This window comes from Sinohyriopsis cumingii, chromosome 18 (genome assembly GCF_028554795.1).
Source record: "Sinohyriopsis cumingii isolate HCF-2022 chromosome 18, ASM2855479v2, whole genome shotgun sequence".
Taxonomy (NCBI): domain Eukaryota; kingdom Metazoa; phylum Mollusca; class Bivalvia; order Unionida; family Unionidae; genus Sinohyriopsis; species Sinohyriopsis cumingii.
The window spans coordinates 50178001-50202746 of record NC_142978.1 but is presented as its reverse complement, the minus strand read 5'-3'; the positions used below and the strand labels follow the sequence as shown (position 1 = coordinate 50202746).

The 24746-nt window shown below is 35.4% G+C and overlaps 1 protein-coding gene across 3 annotated transcripts; it reads right to left on the bottom strand.

Annotated features, from left to right (window-relative positions):
* Nucleotides 1–1829: 1829 nt before the first annotated feature.
* LOC149776610 (uncharacterized) lies at nt 1830–23929 on the bottom strand. 3 transcript variants are annotated; one of them, XM_089941107.1, is made up of 5 exons: nt 23148–23926; nt 10654–10871; nt 9366–9554; nt 3259–3491; nt 1830–2713 (listed from the first exon to the last, which is right to left on the bottom strand). In XM_089941107.1, the coding sequence occupies exons 1-2, from the start codon at nt 23655–23657 to the stop codon at nt 10692–10694; spliced, it is 690 nt and encodes a 229-aa protein (XP_089797233.1). In that variant the 5' UTR covers nt 23658–23926; the 3' UTR covers nt 1830–2713; nt 3259–3491; nt 9366–9554; nt 10654–10691. The 3 variants fall into 3 exon arrangements, with proteins under 3 accessions (XP_089797233.1, XP_089797232.1, XP_089797234.1); XM_089941106.1 differs by having other exon boundaries at nt 1830–3491; XM_089941108.1 differs by lacking the exons at nt 1830–2713; nt 3259–3491; nt 9366–9554; nt 10654–10871 and adding an exon at nt 21515–21983 and having other exon boundaries at nt 23148–23929.
* Between the last annotated feature and the right edge of the window lie 817 nt (nt 23930–24746).

The following is a 24746-nucleotide window of genomic DNA, read 5'->3' as shown; positions in this document are numbered from 1 at the left end:
TATGATATGTCCTTGTTGCTCAAAAGAGGGACACGGGTCCAACTTAATATATCATGGCTCATCATGGATGTGGAAACTGAGGCTCCTGAGCAGTCATTGCCCATAATTGAACATCCATCCAAAGGAACACCGATTATAAATTTAGAAATCTTATGTATGCATTTAATGTAAAAGGTGAGATTAAACTTTTGTAGCAAGCATGCTAAATGGGGATCATTGCAAAAATTGTTTGTGAATATAATGGGGCAGAATATGAGATAGAGAGAGAGCCTAATAAACTGTGCACATTTAAATGGTTTATTTTGTGTATATTTTGAACATTGTGCCATTTGAATACAACTTGCATTTTTTTAAAATTAGGTTACTGTGACCATTCAATTATTTGTTTCCACATTAAATGAAATGTTGTAAGGAATATTGTTTATAATCACCACCATTATCTATACCAAGAATAATCTGAAGACATTATGAGAGAAGTCATAATGGGAAACATCGATCATTAACCAGATGGAACTGCCAAAACACAATAACCACTTTACATTTTCATGAATATTTATTCCAACTGAAAGAACATTACTTCATTATAATGTAGCTGCTGGTAGCCATTTCAACTGAAAATTAAAAGACATCAAGACATTTATAAACAAAAACAAAATGATAATATTTAACTTGCTTCATATTTTATGTCCATTTTCTTTACTCACATGTATACATATTTATGACTTGTTTTGGATGAAATTTTTTAATTATTTACAATTTGGAACATTGCATCTTTATCACTGAAGGCATACATTGGTTTATCTATATACATTAGTATATCTGTGAGAATAATGCAATACATTTGTGTATCTTTTCATTCATAATGTAACAGCATTAGTTCCAAATACTATGTATATGTGTTTGGCTTTTTAACATAGCTTTAACAACTTGAGTCATACCCTATGATGTCTGCATAGTGTAAGTTTATAATGATATCTACCACTGGTGCATCATGCCACAGACATGTGGAATCATGTTCAACCCAGTTATGTTATCGAGACAAGAGGTCAACCAGTCCTAACAACAACCTATTAATGACGATCACCAAGTGAAGCAGCTGATAGTACCATTTTTATAAAGATTTGGCATGACTCAACCGGAGTACAAACCCACAACCTCCTGCATCTGAGGTGGATGTTCTAATCACTTAGGCTGTACTTTACAAGATAATTCATACAGAAATGATACAAAATAAGTACCTGGAACAAAATTTATTCTGTTCTGTTTAAATGACGGACTTTCAAGGCATTAGGAATAAGCGAAATTAAATGTACATTTATTTCATTTTTATAGGAATTTATTAGGACTATACATATTACATTTCTTCATCATGTTTATAATTTTCATTGTATAAAAATTAGAACATTATGTTAAGGATACTACAGAACTTTGGCAATTTTAATACAATCCATGAGTAATACACTGAAGGAAAATCGTATTTGCAGATGACTGGTTACTGATCATTTTAAGATGATTAAGGTGAAAATGTTTCACAGCAACTGTCCTTTCTATTCAGTGTGAATCTACATAAATGAAGCTTTCCAATATTTGTCACGCACCCACTTCTCACATAACTCGTATTCATGCCAACTCACATTCCGGACTCTTGCACTGAAATCTTGAGGAAATCTCTGTTTACAGATGTTGCAAGAAATGTCACGGTTACTGGTGTCATTACCGATAGCATCAGAGAGGTCATCATAATCGCCAATTTTTTGTCACAGGAATAAAATGTGTCCTCAGAGTTTGTGTCATCTGTATAACTATCATTCAGTTCAATTACTACTGGGTCTACTTCCTCCTCTTTGATGCCATCAACTTCCCAAAAACCTTTCCTCTACCTCCCTGATTACATGACTTTCAATTTTTTTTGTCATTCAGCCCTATCAGTTCTTTTTCTGATCTGGCTGTATAGGGTTATAAGGTATCCTTTATAAAGGAAGAGTTGTTCCTGACAACATAGCCCTTTACATCAGACCAAACAAACTCGACAGGGTTTAATTCACAGTGCCTGGGAGGTAGACATAGCACCTCATAACCATGCCAAGCTGCAAGATCATCAATTATGTAACTTGGATTAGGCTTGCTGATCTTTACTAACCCCAAGAACTCATCCATAGACATTTCAAGATCATAATAAACTCTGCTTCTATCAAGCAAGGCTTGAACTTCAGCTTTACACCTTGAGCTACTCTGAGCTTTTCACTGATGATCAAGCTGGAAATGATAGCTTGCATTGTCCATTATGATGACTGAGTTCCTGTGCAGTTTTGGGACAAGTGTTTCCTTGAACCACTCAGTAAAACACTTGGCATTCATCTTTCCATGGTAATCATTTTTGTTGGTCTTGAACTCGAATACAAGGCTACTGCCTGGTATGATTCCCATATGTGATGTGCCAGCATCAACAATTATCAGTCAAGAGCACTTCCCTGAGGGTACAAAATGTCCAGTTGTTTTACAAAATGACTCAAGGGTAATGGTGGATGCATGATTTTCTCCCACCTATCCTCCCTTAACTGCATGGTGAGTATTAATCCAAGTCTCATCTAAGTGGACAATGTGGCAGCCTTGTTCCCTAAATTTCTTAATAATACATAAATAAGAATGGTACTGGACTGTCACTTCATTGCACTCTGCCATGAATCTTCATCCAGTAACATTTCATCTATATCTGTCAAGAGAAAGACAATGGGATACTGAAGAAAAGAAAAGCACAAGTACAAATAGGGTTAGTGAATAAAATGTTTGATGGATATTTTACTCCTTTTTTATCCAGAGGTAGTAGATACCCAATTGTTTTACTAGCGAATATGTCTTTAACATTATGATTATTAAATTAATAGATTTGAGAATGTCTTTAAAAATTTACCTTGCCATATTTGGCAGTCAAATTTAATGTTCACTATTCAAATTAGTTCCAACATCTTAAATAAATTCACCTAGTTATTTGACATATTTCATAAGCACACCCATGTAATATGTGCATCCTTTGCCTTATAACCAGATTTCATAAAATAATATCATTAAAAGTTGCATTTTTTTATGTTATCAGCGTTATATCCCTTTGCTTAATTAGAGTTTTGTAACTGTAACAAATTTGACATTATTTTCTCTCTAAATGTTTCGACATCAAAATCTGCATTGCTGATCTCTTGAATATTTTGAATACCACCAGCAATTACATTAATAAAAATTCATATAAAGTTTATTTAATACCTAAATCCACGTCTTTCAAGTACTTTGTGGACAGCTGCGGTCTACGAGACATCTACACTCCTTTTCTCTTTGAACGACCTGTAACTTGCTCAAAAACACACTTGCTTTCCTTGCATGTAGAGGTTGCGAACTTGTTGCTTTTGCTTTCTTGTGTGCATGGACTCTGTGACAGAACAGCTTCGTTTTCATCCTTTTATGAAGTGGTATAAGTAGGTTTGGCTGATTCCTAATGCCTATGAAAAAATCGGAAAATGATGTAATTATATAAATATCATAACTTTTTACATTATTTCAGTTAGTTTATGGTTTAGTCCTTTATCTGTGATGTGTAAAGAACCATAACTCATGCATCAATCAACAACTGATATTCATATTACTATGTTTTTTTTAAAAAGTAACTCATATTCCACAATCCCTAATGAATGTACAATACCGTATTATAATTCAGTCTGAAAACCAGGAACATATCAAAATCTTTATATAGTGGAGAGATGTATATTTTTAACACATGTATGAAAGTGGTTGAGGTTATAAAGAACATGTCAGATACCTGTTTGTTTCATACCACCTGACACGTAATATTTTCACAATATAGGATGTTGTTGTTGTTGGCGTTGTTGTAGGGTTTAACGACATTTTTCAGCACACGATAGACATGTCATATATGGCACCGAGTATTAATGGTGGAGGAAGAACCTGGGAAAACCCCGGAAAGAACCACTGACCCACGATAAGATTTTGGCCAGCTTTCTCACATACCCACATTGGCTGAATCCGAGACTCGAACCCACGCAGACAGAGGTGATCCATAACGGAGAGCACTTTGGACCACTTGGCCACTTGGGGCCCCATACAGGATGTTAGTTTTGACATGACATGTAATATTTTCACAATATAGGATGTTAGTTTTGACATGACAAGTAAGATTTTCACAGTATAGGAAGTTAGTTTTGACATGATGTGTAAGATTTTCACAATATAGGATGTTAGTTTTCACATCCAGATTATATAACATTAAAGGAAATATCAAACATGTAATACTTTCTTTTAAACTCTTATGAAAATGACTGATATTAACATATATATGACCAACCAATCAGGTGTACTTCCAATAAGACTGTCAATAAGGTCAGGATGTCCATGTGACACCATTTTCATTAGAATCAACTAGACTATGGGATAAATGTGTGTATAAAGTTTCATGGTTATCTTCCAACAATAACAAACTTGTGCTAAAGGATGGACAGGCTGATAACAGACAACAAACCATGGTATAAACCTTTCTGGTCTGTGACTAGCAGAACTAACAACTGAAATAATGTCTAGAGGATGTTGTTTTGGGTTTAATGCCACTTTTCAGTGCATGATAGGCTATACATGGTGGACAGTAAAACTGGTGGAGAAAGAACCCTGCAAAACCCCAGTAAGAACTGACTGATGAGAAGCTACTGGCTGTTTTCTCACATACCCAAATAAGCCATGCCCAAGGCTCGAACCCATGCAGACAGAGGTGAGATGGTAGTGATCAGTACAGGCAAAAACTTTAGGCCACTTTGCCACCTGACTAGAAGATATTGCCAGGTTATCTGCATGAGAGTACCAACAGGCCAACCAAATTTGATTTGTCTGCCTGAAGGACATTTACTTATTCATGCTGTGCTTTTCTTACAATGGTTAAAGTCCAAAGGTTCACCAATGTGTAAAATAGGATAAATTCCTCAGTGGCCTTTAAGTGCCATCAAGTCATCCACTCATGACTGTGATAAACTGTGTACAATGGCATGTGTCATCAAGTCATCTGCTCATGACTGTGATAAATTGTGTACAATGGCATGTGTCATGAAGTCATCTGCTCATGACTGTGATAAATGGTGTACAATGGCATGTGTCATCAAGTCATCCGCTCATGACTGTGATAAATTGTGTACAATGGCATGTGTCATCAAGTCATCCGCTCATGTCTGTGACAAATTGTGTACAATGGCATGTGTCATCAAGTCATCCACTCATGACTGTGATAAATTGTGTACAATGGCATGTGTCATCAAGTCATCCACTCATGACTGTGATAAATTGTGTACAATGGCATGTGTCATCAAGTCATCTGCTCATGACTGACAAATTGTGTACAATGGCATGTGTCATCAAGTCATCTGCTCATGACTATGATAAACTGTGTACAATGGCATGTGTCATCAAGTCATCTGCTCATGACTGTGACAAATTGTGTACAATGGCATGTGTCATCAAGTCATCTGCTCATGACCGTGATAAAGCGTGTAAAATGGCCTGTGAATGTCATTAGGTCATCTACTTGTTAACAATGGTTTGTATCATCAAGTCATCAGCTTGTTAGCATGATAAGGCATGTAAAATTGCACGTGAGTGTCATCAATTCATCTGCTCATGACCATCGTAAGGACTATTTTATGGCTAGTAAGATTCATCAAGTCATCTGCTCATGACCTTGATTAAGTGCATAAACTCTCATGGCTCCAAGTCAAAATGATCATTGTTTAATTGCTCTCAAATGAAACAGACATAATGGACAGACTTGAAGATATATGGAGAGAGATTTAAGATGGTCTTGGAACAGACATATGGACAGAATGTTATAGGACTCACGGTACTAATTCAACTCCAATGGTAAACATATGGAAACACTATCATATTCAAAATTCAGTAACTTAAAATTTATGGGTGCTGATAATGACACCTATAATTCTTGATGCACATCTAACCTTGGTGCAAGCTTATGTGTGGAGAACACCATATGACCCGCGGCACTTTGTTTACATACATGTGCATGAAACGCGTGTTATTGATTCTGCACCAAATGAATCAGGTGCTACTTTCAGTATTGAGTACTCCTGAGTCAAGCCTGTAAAAATGCTAAAATTGCATCAGTAGAAATTTGTCAATTTTTTACACTACATATAGGATGAGCTCTCAAAAGATATTTTTCCTAAACTTTTAATTTTCATTATTAACCAATTATGGACCACCAAACCTGTAAATACTCTACTATTTCTTCACCCATTTCTAGACTGGTTCACAGTTCTTCTGTGTAATTCATACCATGTGTCCTAAAATGGTCTTGGAACAGACATTTGGACAGAGATTTTAAAATGGTCTTGGAACAGACATATGGACATTTAAAATGGTCTTGGAGCAAACATTTGGACAGAGTTTTTAAATGGTCTTGGAACAGACATATGGACAGAGAGATTTAATATGGTCTTTGAACAACCAGATGAACAGAGATTTAAGATGGTCTTGGAACAGACATATGGACAAATGGAGAGAGAGATTTAATATGGTCTTTGAACAGACATATGGACATATTTTATATGGTCTATCTATGGACAGAGCAACTGACTGAAAATGGCATGACAGCAGCAAAGCAATATTCCTCTAATGCCATCACTGTGGAGGCACAAATAATTTTTCAGCTAAGCATTTACATTCAACAAAGTAATTACAGTATTTGCATTAAACAAAGCAATTACAGTATGTACATTCAACAGAGCAATTACAATATGTACATTCAACAAAGCAATTATAGTATGTACATTCAACAGAGTAATTTAGTATGTACATTCAAATGAGTAATTAAAATATGTACATTCAACAAAGTAATTACAGCATGTACATTCAACAGTAATTACAATATGTACATTCAACAAAGCAATTATAGTATGTACATTCAACAGAGTAATTCAGTATGTACATTCAACAGAGTAATTACAGTATGTACAATCAACAAGGCAATTACAGTATTTTCATTCAACAATACAATTACAGTATGCACATTCAACAAAGCAATTTACAGTTCATGTATGTACATTCTACAAATACTATTTATTTAAAACATCAAAAAGTGATATCAGTACATATGCAAGTGGTTGAAAGCTCTAACATGGAAAGTTGGATTATTGGCACAAACTGGCCAGAGTTTTGATGCCAGATGAACAAATAAAATAACAGAAAGCAAATAAAAGTTCCAATTTTATTAAGACTTATATAACATTACACATAATAGTTCTGGTACTGCTTGTACAAGTATGTTAAGATATGCAAAGAAATAATACATAACCCCTAACTCATGTTGTTTGTTGCTGAGTTTAATTATAGTGGCGTGCGTACAATTGTGCATGTACCACTTTTTTCTGACTGCACCGCAGCCTGCTAGTTGTTCCTGGGGAAGGGGATGGTGCCACCTCCCCCAGGCTTTTATGGATTCAAGAAACCCTGATAGTTTGGCCTCAATCTGTGGGTCCATAAAGGTCCCTTACAGTTGAATGGTTGGCTGTCATTAGTGGCAAGGAGAGCTCTGGAACGGTCCTGCTTGCTTTACATCGCTGGTTTCTTGTTGCATTTGCCTGGTGTTTTTTGCGTTTTTTTTTCTTTCTTTTTTCTTTAAAATGTTCTAAAAGGAGGGGGGTATGTTCCCCTAACTCATGAAAAGACTTCAATACATGCAAAAAATATGGGTACTCATTACCCATTTTGTTCATAAATGAGTTGTCATTTATTAATGTATGAATAACCATATCACTTCCTCCTTTTAATGGAGGTCACATAAACGACCTGTGAAACAGAATGTGCATTTGTCCTGTAAAGCTATCATGCATGTAATTTGTTGAGTTATTCTAAAATAATGGGATTTAATGTTTGAGAATGCCTTTTGCGATTCAGATTTTGCTGATTCTATGCATATGCTGTGGCTTTATAAGAGAATTAAATAAGTACCATTTCATTCTTCAGTCAATACCAGCTTTGCAAGCATCACTGACAAGGAATAGTGATTTATTTATACTTGTTCAATGGATTTAGCAGAGCGGAAAATCTTTAATTTAAACAGCGACTACCTATTGGATTATGTGAATATATTCAAGGACTTGAATATTTAAATAATTCTATTAGACTGTGTAGACTATTCAAGGATATTCTGCTTTCAATAGATCACCCTGCAGTAAAATCTTTTGGATTTAGAACAGATTTTTTTAGTGGGGATAGTACTTTAACACATAAACACATTAGAGCCTTCATTTGGAATACCTTTGGACAGTTTATGTGATATTGATAATACAGTTTAGGGTAATATTCTAGGAATTCATACACTGTAAGTCATTTTTATTTCTTTCACTTCCTGTGTTTCACATTTTATTTAAATAAATTTATATTTTGGAAAATTAAATGCTTGATGGGCTTACCTAATCTTGTTAATTATGTTGAAGCCCTAGATGTTAAAAATGTGTTACAATGACTCCATCACACCAGTCTCTGTTATGCCCTAATGAGTATCCATGGCAACCATCTGCTTGATTGTAATGGCAACTGATGCTGGCAATTGCACAGAACCCCAAACCAATATTTCCATTTCAGAATGGGGTTTAATTGTTCCTGCAGTTTCTACTTCAGCATGTGGTCATTTATTAGGCCTGACTGCTACTGATTGATTTGGGCAAATAAAGCTGGTTCACTGGCACCTTGACCCACTTGAGGGTGTATACAGATGAGCTACAACTTGGCTGTATTACCAGCTGACCTTTATCTATTGTAAACTGATAGCTCTGTGGATCAATGGGGCTGTGCCTGCTACTGGTGTTCCTTGTCAATTGTTTAGTTCCAAATTATTCAACATTATTACTATTAAATTATTATAAGAATAATTTATCAATATATACACATCCTACACACTTACTTACTATGTTCTGCTTAAGAATTTGTATAAATCAATGCTTACATTAAAACCCTGATTTCACAAGTTGTGTCTGAAATTTTCCATATGCAACAAGAGTGTTGTGTATATAGTATATGCTGCCACATGTTTAATAGTCTTCTATGTAAATAACTCCTTCTAGGTGCAGACATATTATTTCCTTTCAGTCAGTGACCCTGACCTTTAACCTATTGAGCCAAAAACCAAAAGGGTTCTTCCTTACCATAAGTGTATGTTATTTATAAAGTCTGATACCTGCAAATGGTGGAGAACTTGTTTTCTTGTGTGGAAACCATTTTCCTTACTTTTAGTCACAAAAAACATGTTACCTATATTTCATGCACTAATTATTTAAGTCAAATGAATTTTGCATCCAAATTACCTATATTTTATGATTTGTTGTGTGCTTCCTCCACTGTGGGCCTCTCTTTGGCTGTCCCAGAGAGCAGTCTACACATAAGATCCCTCATATATATATATATATATATATATATATATATATATATATATATATATATATGCAACATTTGTCTGCAATGAGGTGTAATACAGGGTCCTTTTCAGTGACTAACTGTAGGAATAAAGGAAATTAAAAATAAATGCCTCATGAATGACTACATCAGTTGCATTTAGACACCAAAGAATACAAAATACAAAAATAAATTTGTTGCAAATAATGGCCACCTATGTACATGTACATCAAAGAAGAAATGCAAAATTATTTTTTTTAAAAGTAGATGCAAATAATGGCTACTAATGTTCATCAAAGAGGAAGAGTTTTATCAATGAAAACTGTCATGCACTACACATGACATGACCTCACCTTTAAAAAGCATTCTATAATGTTAGAATACCCAACATACAAATATGTCATAAACTAAATGACCCTTACAAAAATCATTATTTTTTAAAAACAATATATATACATTACACAGATATACTTAACACAACTTTAACCACTAATTCCTAACAACTCTGGAGTTTTGGACCTGAATGGAAGTTGTAACACAAATTGGACCTGAATGGAAAGTCACGGACAATGGACCTGAAAAGAAAGTGTCACAAACAATGGATATGAATGCGAAGTGTGACAGAATATGGACCCAAATGGAAAGTGTCCAAATTTGGACATGAATGACAAGTGTGATATAGAAATTGTCACATAAAATAGACTTGACCGGAAAGTGTCACATAAAATAGACTTGACTGGAAAGCGTCACAAAAAATGGGCATCAATGGAAAGTGACAGAAAATGGACCTTAATGGAAAGTGCGACAGAAAATGGACCTTAATGGAAAGTGTGACAGAAAATGGACTTGAATGGAAAGTATAATGAAAACTTATGTCATGACCCTGAAGATGTGATCTACAATAATAGCTGGCAATCACTCTTTCTAATGATGATGTACATTATCAAATGTCATCACTAAAGCTAAAACAGCTTGAAATTTATAGTGGAATGGAAACTAGGAGGAAAAAGTTAACATACTGAGCTGTGACCTTCATCTTGACAATAGAACACCCACCCCCCATCCATCCCACCCAACACAGTTTGCAAACCTTCAAATGATATATAATCATTTAATCTAAAATGACAATTAAAAAGCAGAATCTAAGTACACTGTATAATGATACAGAGCAATTGATAGAAAATAGTTAATAATACTTACATACAACCGCAGCTGCAGCAGTAATTTTGTCTTCTCAATTATAGGAGTTTCAGGCATATATCTTTCTTCTGATGGAGGAAAATTAATCCTAATGCAAAGAAGTCAACCTCCTTGCACATGATCTGGGTATTCATGTCACTATATTTCTTGGCTGAATCCAAATCCACAATGGTGAGGGCATAAGATCCCGTTATCTTCCTGCACCCAGAGGTTTTCAGCTGAAATGTAAATTATGCATGGAATTGTCACAAAACTTGGCAGATGTATATATAACATTAGAATTGAATTAAGATAAAATACAAGTCGTAGTGAATATATTAGATCCTTGTACAGAAGGAAAAGTCTGAGGAATATTTTAGTCCATCTGCAAATGTTATACACAAACTTAAATTAAGTAAGACATGATTTTCAAGAATAAATACATGTCTGACAATAATACTGTGAATTATTTCTCATGTATTTTATGTTTGCAATGAACCATAAATTTTAAGGCCAAGCAAACACCACCCTATCACTAATGCATGAATTCTGGTACTAACTTTTTGCCAAACAGTGGCAAGAGTCCCTTGAAGGGACTAATGCTCTACTGCCCAAAAACGAATTTACCTGAATTCAAAATAAGACCACGTCTTCCCTTTGACTGCTAAGTGTTAAACTCCAGTATTATTCCATGATAACAAGATTTTCCAATTAGCGGCTGTAGTTGATGTTAGATCAGCATCACTTTGCTTATGGGCCAACAAGATGTCATAAACAGTCAACTGGTGAAAACGCCATGTTAATATGACTTACATCTTGGAGGAGTAACAATTACTAGACAACGAAGATGGCTGCCATGATGGCAATATTGTACATCAGATTAGCACAAGTTCCATTTAGTACCAGCTAGGTATCAGAAAAGGCCTTTTGCAATTGACACAATCCTGATATGACTAGCCATCTAGAAGGAATGCTAAAAACATTTTCAAGAGGAACATTATGGCTGCCATAGTGGATGTCTGAGTGGCAGCATTTCATTTATTACCTACTAAAGATCTGAAAAAGTCTTTTCATGAATATTCCATGTTGATATGACAACTTGTATCTATACAGGACTCATAGCACTAATTCAGTTCCAATAGCAAACCTAAACAAACACCATGATATTAAAAATTCAACAACTTTGAATTTCTGAATGCTCATGAATAAGCATATATTTATAAGTTATAGACACAACCTTGGCTTTCTCAAGATCTATATGTGTTTGAATCCTGTACTTTTAATTCTGTACCAAAGAGTCACATTCTAATTTCAATGAATTTTCCAAATTCAGGTCTGTAAAAGTACTGAATTTCCATCATAAAACAATGTCTCTGTTTTGCTATTTTTTCAGTTGCAACCAGGGTAAGCTGTCAAAAGATTATTTTGAGTAAAATCGCACTTTTATTGGGAATATATGGTGGTGTAGTCTGTCTTTATCTATCATTATATATATATGCCAATATTTGGTGCGGTCAGTCTTTATCCATCAAAATATATTGTGGGGTAGTCAATCATTATATATAGGAATATTTGGTGTATTCAGTCTTTATCTATGGATTTATTTGGTAGTGAAGTCTTTTTATGGGAATATTTGGTTGGGTAGTCAGTTTTTATTCCTGGAAATATTTGGTTGGGCAGTCAGTCTTTATCTCTGGAAATATTTGGTGGGGCAATTAGTCCTTGTCTAATGGATGCAATAGTAAAAAGCACAAGTGACCAAGAGTTAAGACTGATCATGCAGAAAAACTTTTTTCAAATCTTTTTTTCTTCAAAACATTTTTCTGGTTTAATATCATAATAAATAGATTCGCATAGTATTCAATGTCTGCAACATGTGTAACCTTTCTAAAATTTGTTCTAGGCCCACCCATGTTAAAAGAGAAAACCTTTTATATTGTATAAAACATGAAATGTCATCATATTGTACAGATAGTATACTTTATCCAAAAGTAATTTTTGAAAATAAAAGTAAAAAAATAATGACATCATCATCATTATTTTTTTAATTATTATAATTATTATTATTGATGGAACTGATCATCGAAGACAAGTCTGTTTTTCCATCCTTAAACAATCTCTAATATTCTTAAGAAACACCAACATCCATAACCCCATGCTGATATGACCATACACTGGAGAAGGCTGCACATTTTTTTTAAATTGGCCATCATGGTGCCATGCGGGATGTCCAAGGAGCATTATTTTAGTTCATGAACAATCAAGCAGAATAAGAATTATGTAAGTGCAAGCCTGTGTCAATATGACCATTCATGCGGGTTCCAATCCAGTTATGTACTTTTGCAAAGGGGTAAATTTCTAAAAGAGTGAATGCCAACATCTGAATAATAAGATGATGCAATACTTAAAGTCAAGTCCATCATGGCTATAATTGGAATCAACTGGTTTATTGCATTCTACATATACCAGATGCTGTGGATATCTAGCTAATGTCATAACAGACACTGTGGATATCTAGCCAATGTCATAACAGATCCTGTGAATATCTATCTAATGTCATATCGGACACTCAGACACTGTGGATATCAAGCTAATGTTAGACCAGATAATGTGGATATCTATCCAATGTCATAACACTGTGGACATCTATCTAATTTCAGACCAGATGCTGTGAATGAAATTTCATGTATTTACTTATTTGCTGGACTTCATATTCAGGACCACGTTCTAAGCATAAAGGGCAAGTCACCAGCATTATATCCTCATTATCTCCATGACCCTAGGAACTAGGACTTAATTTATAACTTAGAATCTGAACATAGCCATACCTTTTAAAATATAAACACTTAGTTGTTGTAACAAGGGGAGACAATCTTTGCAGTCTGGAAGTGTTGATGTACCTGTGGTGGCCTGTGTTGTGGTGATTTGCCAACATTCTTTTGTTGAATCACAATAATGCAATCCAAGAATATAGCCTTATTCAAATTTCACTATAAACTCCAGGACTCTATTTTCAAGAATGTTATTTTTGCACACTTTGTATTTCCACAAAAAAATCACTTGAAATAAATATTTTGAATAAATACATTCCAGAAAAAAATGAAATACTGGACACAACAATACAAAAATTAATCTGCTCAGATCTTACAGCACAAATGAATAATTTCTAGATAACCAAGATTATATTTTCCTCTACTTGACCTCTATATTTATTTTACTGTTCTCCCTACCTGACCTCAGGTCACAATTATCATTTGAAGAAAAAACTATTATCTAATTGAAAACTTCATTCTCAAAGGTTCCAAATGATTACAAGAATGTTGCAAATAAAATTATAATATAAAATGTGGTAAAGTACAAGTAGATCTGGCAATTAATGGGGAATTTCCAGCATTCTAAAGCAGAAACACAATCATATCCCATTTTGTGAGTTCCCTGCACTCTGTATGACCATGACTTTTAATAACAGCTCGTGGGAAAAATGGTCAAACAAAAGGCAACAATTTCTAAAGAAAGGCTTGTGAAACCTGACACGTTTTCTTTGGCCAATGGGGTGAGTGTTGGAGTGCAGGAAGACGTGCACTGTTTTGGCTTCAAATGAGTGATTTTAATCTGGGAGTTGCAAGTCTTTATAAGAAATCACTGCATGGGTGGGGGCTTGTTGTTATTATAGTGTAAGGCATTGGTACAGGTCCATTGGATCAAGATTTGTGGGAGAAGTACAACTGGAACATTATTGGTCTCTGTGAAGTGAACTGGAAAAAACTGTTGTGAAATAACAACAGATGAAGGGCATAAGTTTTCTTCAGTGGAAGAGGGGACAAACACAATCATATCATTGGTTTTCTTGTCCACAAGGGCACTGTTAACAGCATTATGGGTTGCTGCCCAGTCTCAAGCAGTCTCATTACCATCCGCCTGAGGGTGACTCCCTTCAACATCACAATCATACAGGCATATGCACCCACATTTAACTATGATGACAACAAACTGGAGAATTTTTACAACCAACTGTAAAATGTCATTGACAACTCACTGTAAGAAGTTTGCACAAGGAGACTGGAATGCAGAGGTGGGAGCTGATTCACAGACAAACTGGCAACGCACATGTGAACCCTTCTGCAATGCAAAAACAAATGAAAGAGGACTCAGGCTCTCAGTGCTTGCTGCCTACAACAATCATGTGCTAGCCAACATGTTCAGACCTCACAAAGCATCTAGAAGATGGACCTGGCACAGTCCAGATGGACAACATCACAGCCAGATTGAGTGAGTACATCTTGGTGAAAAAATAATTCTGCATAGGACTGAATATTGCCAGAACACAAAGTTTTCCAGGAGCAGATATTGGAAGTGACCATGATTTATTAATGACAACGTTTTGCCTCCACCTAAAAATGATCACAAAGCATAACCAACCAAGAATCAGATTTGACCTTTAAAAATTAAAGATCCAAAAGTTGCAGAAGCATCCAAGCAATGATAGGTGGTAAATTTGCACCTTTGATAACCCTGGACAGTGAAGACACCAACCTAGAGTCCTTAATAACCACATTCAACACAGCTGTGACTAGCACAGCTAGCAAGATCATTGGCAAATGTCATTGAACAAAGAAACCTTGGATCACAACAGATGCCCTTGAACTATACAACAAAAGAGAACTGATAAAGGGAAAAAGAATTCATGAAGGAGCTAGAAAATACAGAGCGATAAACAACATGATCAGGAAAAGTATGAAAAAGGCAAAGGAATCCTGGATAGAAAGACAATGCTGCAAAACTGAATACCGTATGAAGAGAAAAGACAGTAAAATGGCATATCAACTGGATCTCACAACCCATAACAAGGGAAAACTACCACCATCCAAGATAAATCAGGAAAAACCCTCACAGAAGATCAAGAGATCCTCAAGCGATGGACATAATACTGCTCATAATTGTACAATCATAAGACCCAAGGAGATCCAGCAGTAATAAATAGCCCCCAGTTAGAAGAAATTGATGACAACCCCATTCATCATGAAGAACTAGAAATTGCAGTTAGTTCACTAAAGAAAGGAAAGTCAGCTGGCATTAACAACATACCAGTAGACTTCATTCAAACAGGAGAAGAAGAGATATTCACAGTCCTGACAACAAGATATGGCAGACATGAGAATGGCCCATCACATGGACTCAATCCCTGGTCATCGTGTTCCCCAAGAAAGGAAACCTACTGCTATGCCAAAACTACAAAACCATCAGTCTGATCAGTCACATGAGCAAAGTCATGCTGAAGATAATTCTCAACAGACCAAAGCCTCAAGCAGAGAAAATTACTGCTGAAGACCAGGCAGGCAGGAGCACCACAGAACAAATCTTCAATCTCAGACTCCTTTGCGAGAAATACCTTCAACATCAGCAGATACTGTACGTCTTTACAGATTTCAAAAAGGCCTTTGATAGGGTGTGGCATGCGGCCTTATGGGCAACTATAAGGAAGTACAACATCAGCTCAAACTTGGTGCAGGTTGTTGAGCACCTTTATGACAAAGCCACCAGTGCTGTCCTCATCAATGGGCAGCATAGGAGATTGGTTTCGAATAACAGTCAAACAGGGATGTATACTGTCACCTACACTCTTCAACGTTTTCCTGCATGACCAAAAGGGCACAGTCAGCATCAGAGGAAGAACAATCACCAACCTTCGCTTTACAGATGATACTGACGGTTTATCAGGAGATGAAAAACAACTTGGTTGAGCTTCTCGACACAACCTCCACAGCATACAGTATGGAGATTAATGCTGAAAGAAAAAAAACTGATGACAAACAACACCAATGGCATCAGTGCAGAAATAAAGGTCAGTGGACAGAAGCAGGTAAGAGTCACAAGCTTCAAGTACTTGGGATCAATTATCACAGATGAGGGCTCCAAACCAGAACTACTCTGCAAGATTGCCCAGACAACAGCAGCAATAACAAGGTTGAGACCAATATGGAAAGAAATCAACATTGCTTTTGGTTACAAAATAAAGCTGATGCATCTTTCTGTATGCCTGTGAAACATGGATGCTCACATCAAATCTACAAAGGATTCAAACCTTTGAAATGAGATGCTAGTACAAGATCTTGGGCATCTCATACATTGACCATGTAACCAATGAAAATGCCCACAACAGGATGCAACAAGCCATCAAATTCTATGAAGACCTCTTGACTACTGTAAAAAATAAATGTCTAAACTGAAGTTGTATGGTCATGTCCCAAGATCATCTGGACTGGCAAAAACAATCTCGCAAGGCACAGTGTGAGGGTGCAGAAGAAGAGGCAGACAGAAAAGAGATGGGAAGACAACACTAAGTTGTGGACAGGCATGGGATTTGGAGATTCCCAAACGGCAGCAGAGAACAGGGAAAGATGGAGTGAATCAGTTGTAAAGTCAACTATGGTGTCCCAACGATCTCTTGGGTTAAGGGATTAATAATAATAATAATAATAATAACAATAACAATGACTTTATTTAGAGAAGGTAACTCAATTAATTACAGAATTAATCTACTTTGAGGCCTTCTATCTGTCATGTACATCATATACAGTATATACAACATGATGGCATGACACTAAATAATCAAGTAATTTTAAAATTCAAAGTATCAAGCCTGGAATCCATGCAAAGGCATCAGTGAAAACATAAACATATATAAAACATAAAATATCATCCTGCATTGAAAAATTCAGCAATGAAAATGATGCAAAATTACAGAAAAGCAGGCAGTATTTTTTGTACTAGAACTGTTCAATTTTCTAAATATTTCATCCATTTAAGACACTGATTATGAAAAGATGAAATGCTAAGAGCCTGCCTTATGTTACTGGGAATGTTGTTCCATACCAGTGGACCAGTATATTGAAAACTGTTTTTAAACAATTCCTTCTTTGGCCTTGGTATAATGTAATTTTTTCTTCTTATGGACCTTACATTTGGAGTACCATCAGCATCTCTTTGGTGAAAGATATTGCTTAGATAGACAGGAATGTCTTTTCTGGATACTTTATACATCAATTTGGCCCTTCTAATAAATATTCTTTCATGAATTGTAAAAACCTTTAAATTATTCATTGCATCCTGAAAATTGTCTATACACTGATCTAGAATTAAATGGCAAGCCCTCTTTTGGAGTAAAAGTGTTATGTTTGAATTAGAGGTATTACCCCAAATAACATTACAGTAGTCCAGATATGGCTGAATACAACTTTTATAAAAGATGACCCTAAAATGAAGAGGAATGTATGTTTTGATTTTCCTCAGTAGCCAAAGAATTACCCTTTTCTGAAATGTGTTTAATGTGAATAGACCAAGTTAGATTTTTATCCATGAATACACCATGAATTATATCTTGAGAGGTCATATTGAGGCTCACATTGTCAAATAGAACCTGAAGTTTGTTGCTATCTAGCCTTGCTCATTTTTGTTGTGTTGTAACTAGTAGGGCTTTCGTTTTTTCTGTACTTATCATCATACTGTTTTCCTTGCACCATACATGAAGTCTCTTGATAGCATCTTGTAAGTTATTTTCAAGTACTGTTTTGGTTTTACCAATCTCAGACAGTGTAGTATCATCTGCATAAAGGTCAATGGAAGAATTTGAAGTTCCAATCTTAAGAGGTAAATTGTTGATAAATAAGGTCCAAGGATAGAGCCTTGTGGTACTACACAATTACTATTTTTATTTTCAGAAAGTTGACCATTTAAAGATACTTTTTACACTCTATCAGTTAAGCATTTATAGATTTTTAGTTTTTCAAGCAAAATTTCATGGTCTACAAGATCAAAAGCTTTATAAAAATCAACCATAACAGTGCCTACCATTTCTCCTTGACCTACTGCTTTCAGCCATTTATCAATCCAAGATACAAGTGCAGTTTCACAGGACTGATTCTGGTGAAAGCCAGACTGATTATCATGAGTGTTGAAATAGTTGAGAAAAGGGTCATGTACAAGTTTTTCTAGTAATTTGTAGAGACTAGGAAGGATTGAGATGGGTCTGTAGTTATTTACATCATCTTCTGTTCCTGCTTTATGCAATGGTAAAACCTTGGCAGTTTTCCATGTTGTGGAAATTTATTAGACCTAGTACTTTCATTGCAAATGAAAGCTATACTCACTACAATTGCAGGTGCAGTTACCTTTAGTAGCCTTGGTCCAATCATATCAAGTCCTGTAGCTTTACAGTCATCCATTTTTTTAAATATATTTCAACACAAATTCGGGAATTATTTCAGGAATTTCAAACTTTATATTGTTTGGTAGTGTTTTAGCACAAAAATGTTCCAGATGATCAGATGAAGTTCTGGGTTCAGCGATTTGAACAAAAAAGTTTTTAAAAATATTTGAGATGTCAGTTGGATTATCAGTATAAATGCACTCATGATTGAGGGATAAAATTTCAGCATTACTCTTACATTTGCCTGCACCAAACCCTGTAAAGACTTTCCAGATAGCTTTGGTATTACTCTGGTTTTCATCCAGCACTTTTTTTTAAAGTGCACTTGTTTGGCTTGATATCTCATTTCCTTAACTTTATTCCTCTAAACTATTAAGTTTTGATTTCCTACTGATTTTAGTTGGTCTCTTTCCTTTATTGCTTCTAAAATTTCTGGGGATTTCCAGCCTGGCTGGTGGTCTTTCTTTATCCTGTGTGTTTTTAAAGGGGAATGCATGTTCACTATACTGATGAACAGATCTGTCCAAGTATCTAAAACATCAATATCTTCAGAGATTTGGACTATATTCCATAGAATCTGTTTCAGATCTTCTAGGAATTTAACAGTATCAAAGTTTTGAAAGGCTCAATATGTAAACTAATGGATTTATGGATATTACTTTTTGTTGATTTGCCATTGACTTTACGTGTTAGAAATATTGCAAAGTGGTTCCTTATGCCAATCTTTGGAACCATTACTTCCAAAACATTTTCTTTTGTATTGGTATAAATATGATCTATAGTGTTTTAGAGGTAAATGTTACTCTGTTGGGTTCATTTACTAGTTGCTCTACACCTAATGAAGCCATATAATTCATCCAATTCACTTTTATTTGATCATTGAGAAGGTCTCTATTTATATCACCTAAAACGTAAAATTCTTTCTCTTCATTTGAACTTTTACCTACTTGAAGTTCAAAATATTCACACCAATCAGTATGTGATGATGGGGTAATGATGAAGGCATTGGTATTGATAAAGTTTCACATAAATGGCTTGGAAAGAGGGAACCAAAAGTAGTCTGGAGAACAGACCGATGTGTAAAATATTCTCAGGCTTGGCTAATGTGGGTATGGGAGAAAGCTTGCCAGTAGCTTCCCATGAGCATGTGCTTCTTTCCAGGGTTTCCTTGGTTCTCCCTCCACCAGTTACATTATCCACCATGTATGTCCTATCATGTGCTGAAAAATGGCATTAAACCCAACCAAAGACAACAGAAAGTAATGTTTTAATTACTTAGCATAGGTATAGAAGTAAAAAAAATTATGTGTATTTCCATTCAGCTGTCTATCCCTGTTTCTCATTGCTGACCCTAGCACTGACCCACACATGCACATGGTAAAAATTATTTAACAAAAACAAACCAAAAACTGATTTGTTCTTCTATCTGAGCCAGTTTTTCCCAGCACTTTTAAGTGCTTAGTATGTTATATGTGCTGTAAGGGGTGCTCATGGAGGGGTAGTACCTCTGGTGGGGGTAGCAGTCGTACTCAGTTGGGGGTAGCTAGTCCACTGTTGGTCCCCACTTGGTGCTCTGCTCTCACCTGTGGCTCCAAGAGGCTGTAGCATGCACAGCAGCCACACCATGGGCAATGGCTATGACTGGCCAATGAAACCATTTTGAGGATAAGTGGCAGGTCTCAAACCCTTGGTGAGTTAGGGATTGTCACTAATTGCATGTGAAGACTGGACATTGCCGATTACATGGAGGAACCACCAGCTGGTCAACAGACCCAGCAAAGCCATGTGGAGTTTGGTGAATAAGCTCTCCATCTTTCCAAAGGCTAATAATGCTGAAACAACCCTTACATGGAAAAAAGCAAGCCACACTCATTAGTGCTTATGCACCAACCATGACCAACTTGGAGGAAGCCAAAGCCAAAGTTCTACCAGGATCTAGAAGCTGTGATTGTTTTATTACCAAAGTCAGACAAGCTGATCATTCTTGGTGATTTTAATGCCAGAGTTGGCGTGGAACACGTCTCGTGGGAGGGAGTTATTGATGGACATGGCATTGGCAATGCAGCAGAAAATATTTGGACAAACCTATTCTCTATGAATAAACAAGATAAAATATTTAAAATTCATTTAAAAGAAAACAGCACATAAGTACAGAGTTTAGAAAATAATTTACTGCCTTTACTCTTAGCTGAAGAAATAATAGAAACCTACAGTGGAAAATACAGTATTAATGAGTCAAATACATTTTCAAATACAAGTACTGTAAATAGCAATGTTATGTTAAAAATCCATTCGCTTATTAAAAAATCTCTGCCTAGAGCTATCAGAGTTCTAGCAAAACATTTCTCCATAAAATGGTAATGATCAAAATAAATATCAGTTCAAGAAACTGAATAGATTATTGCAACATGTTCCAATAAATGACATGCAATGGTTGTCTTCCCTGAGTTAAACGAAGTATTATTTCTGAAGGTTCTGCTTTTTGTCTGATAAGAAAACTGCTCATCAATATTCTTAAAGCCTTAATTTCCAAACAACAAAGTGTATGACAAACATATTTAAATGCTTCTATTGACTACATTTTGAACTTATCAAGTCATACCATAAGTTCCAAACATTGTCCCAAAAAATCCACCTGCACAACACAGTCTTACTGATCACACCTAAATAAAACAAGTCACATTTTTAAACAACAATTTCATTCACAAAATCGGTAGGATTTCACTATGTCTGTCGCTTTGAAGCATGTTTCTTCACCCTCTTCTTTTGCTCCATTACAAATGATGGCATGATATAAAATAAATGGCACAACCATTTTTCAATAAATTTCCAGTAAATAACTATAATTTTCAAAAGTATCAATAATAGCACTCTCTACTGATGTGTGACTTGAGATGAAGGAACAAGGTAAATTACATCAGTAACTTAAACACACTGTCACACTTTTTCCCCATACTTTAAAAGTCGATCTTTCCAAATAATGTACTGTGATGAAGATTTCGTACTATCACAAACATCAGGTTGACTGTTATAATCTTACAACAGGTTTGCAAAATTTCCACGGATCTGTGACCATACTTGGATTATAATAGTTCTCTATGTGATTGCTTGCACCTGGATTACATGATTTACCAAACTCGGGACTCTGAAGAAGGGAAAATATAATACTAGGAAATAAGATAGTATTGGCTAACTTACAAAATAGAAAAATGAATTTAAGTTTTCCTACAAATAAAATAATGTAATAAAGCTGTATTACCGGGTCCAGCTGTTTACTGAAATGACATGGTGAACTTGGAAAGCGCTGATAAGTGAGGGTATATAGTTTAAACTAATTTGCATGTTTTCACTTGGGTTATTAAAATAATTAATACAATCTAAAGTTTACTATTAGCAAAAAATAAAAAAAAACTCATCCTATTTTTACTTAAATACAATTCATTTAATAGATTCTATTTTTAAAAACAGTAAAACTGAAAACATTCTAATACTTCTATTTTTTTATTTTTTATTCATCACTTATTTGGTTAAAAAAAAAATCACAACTTTATTGGAATATTTTACTTATTACTTTAATTCCATATGCATATATGTATATGGTTCCTTCCATCTTTTATTTCTTTAATAATACAATTACTGAAAAAGTATGTTAATTACTTACACTTTTAAATGTAGTCACAACACTGGTATTTTAGATGATAATTTTAAATTTAAAAAAAATATTAAAGCCGTTTATGTTTAGATTTATGTCTGCAATATGTGGCATATAATTGTATATAAAAAATGATTAAATTCACATTCCGTTCTTTTAATTTTAAGAATATGGCATTTATGGGCTAACTTTTATTTTTACTAACCACTAACTCTTAAAAATTGCATTTCGATGACAACACAGTTGCCACTAATGACTTTATTTTATCCAATAATGAAGCAATTTGGTACTGGTGGAACATGGATTGGTTTGAATTTGTAACATATGATGGGATCAAATCAACGTCTGCTGTACCATGTAAGGTAAATGCTTCCTAAAAACAAGGTTGGCTGCATTTCATAACGGACCCGCTGCATACTGTATAAGGCAAAACCGGAGGTACCAATCATGTGGAGTCTGATGCCCAGACTGGTGCATACTAGATCTGATATACAAGTATATAATGTGTTCCTGAACTATACAAGCCTGTCAATAATGTACAATTATATTAAGCATGTTAAGTGTCATCTATGTTTGATCTTAGTCGCATTGCATATATTATATTCTTTACCAATAAAAATGCTCAATTATTCACAAAGAAATGTTTTGTTTACCCACCTGCTTATGATTTGCGTTTCCCAATGACTGTCTACCACTGTTAGATCTTACAGGAGAACTGAATAACTGATTTGGGGTTCTGAAACTGTGTCCGGTGTCTGTTGGAGTTCTGAAACTGTGTCCGACATGTCTTGGAGTTCTGAAACTGTGTCCGACGTTTGGCCCCAAATGATATGGAGGGGTTAAAAAGTGGCTCCTCTGCTGTCGAAGTCTTGTGGATGAACTCTGCCCAGGAGTGTTAAAATGTGCATTCCTTGGACTTTTGGATGGGATACATCCAGAATTATTTAACTGAGAATGTGGAATCTGTCGTCGCTCACAATTATTTCTCTGTATGGCAGCTCCAGGGTACACAAACGGATCAGAAGGAACACGCTTTGGAGGAGCGGGAAGAATTGCATTTTGCCGATGAGGCGTGGGGGTGGGGAGCTTAGCCTGTGCAACAGCAGGCGAGCCCCAAGCTGCCGGAGAACCCCATGCCGGAGAATTCTGATGTCCAGACTGATTCATTCTAGATCTGATATACAAGTAGATGGATATTTAACTGTCGATGAAGACTTTCTGCACAAGAAATCTAATCTGCACTGTTACACTGTCCGCTTAGTTAATAAAAGGCAATGCGCTTTCCGAGAGAATGGTTCTCAGTTTTATTGTGTCACTAATTATCACCTGAAACCAAAACGTATTGGATAAAACCAAAGCAGGCCTTATTGGACAGAATTTGAGTGATGGAACACAGGATTGGTCAATAACTAGGGATTATAGGGTGTGACCTTACGCCAGAAGGTAGATCGCTCCGCCTACCGATCACGTGACTTGACAACCTCTTAACCTCAGACAAACATTATGTGAAAATGGCGGGCGTGATAAAATTAAAAGGTATACTAGACGATACTGATGAGCAATATTTGCCATATGAAACAACATTGAGACAGAGACAGAAAGCAAGTGCATTTAAACATCGCTTGCACTACTCTAAGTTACGTCGGTATGCAGAGAACTCGCCCCCACGTATCTGGAGAAGTCGCCCCAGAGTGGTTGGAGAAGTCGCCCCAATTGGTAGATGTCATACCAAAACTTATGACAGAATTAAGTAATCTTTACGTGATTCATATTTATATTTTTATATATACGCGATCACAAGAGATATTAACTAAATTAAAGCAATATCAAAGTAATATTTATACGGACGAAATTAAGTCTGTATATAATCTAATGAATGACGCCAGTATAGTGATTAAAAAGGATGATAAGTCAAACACTATTATTATTGTGAATCAAGATGATAATGTTAAAAAAGTTGAACGTCAGTGTGAAACTAAATAAAAAAATTCAACATGCATTAATGAGATCGCTAAAAATAATAATTCCGTATGTGAGAATTTGATACTTTCCCTCTTAACATACGTATACCTCAAAAATAATAATTCCGTATACGAGGAATTTGACACTTTCCCTCTTAATATACGTACACCTCAATTCTACATATTACCCAAAACTCATACAAATCCTGACCATAATTTACCTTTACATTTTCCAGGATGACCCATTATATCAGGTTGTAATTCATATCCTGAAAACCTATCAAAATTTATTGAT

Bases quoted from the DNA above. Each gene is read 5' to 3' on its own strand.
- LOC149776610 (XM_089941106.1), bottom strand. From the start codon at position 23,657: ATGAATCAGTCTGGACATCAGAATTCTCCGGCATGGGGTTCTCCGGCA. The intron at 10,872-23,147 runs GTGGGTAAACAA...TTTACATTTCAG, and splicing joins GAAACGCAAATCATAAGCAG to CTGAAAACCTCTGGGTGCAG.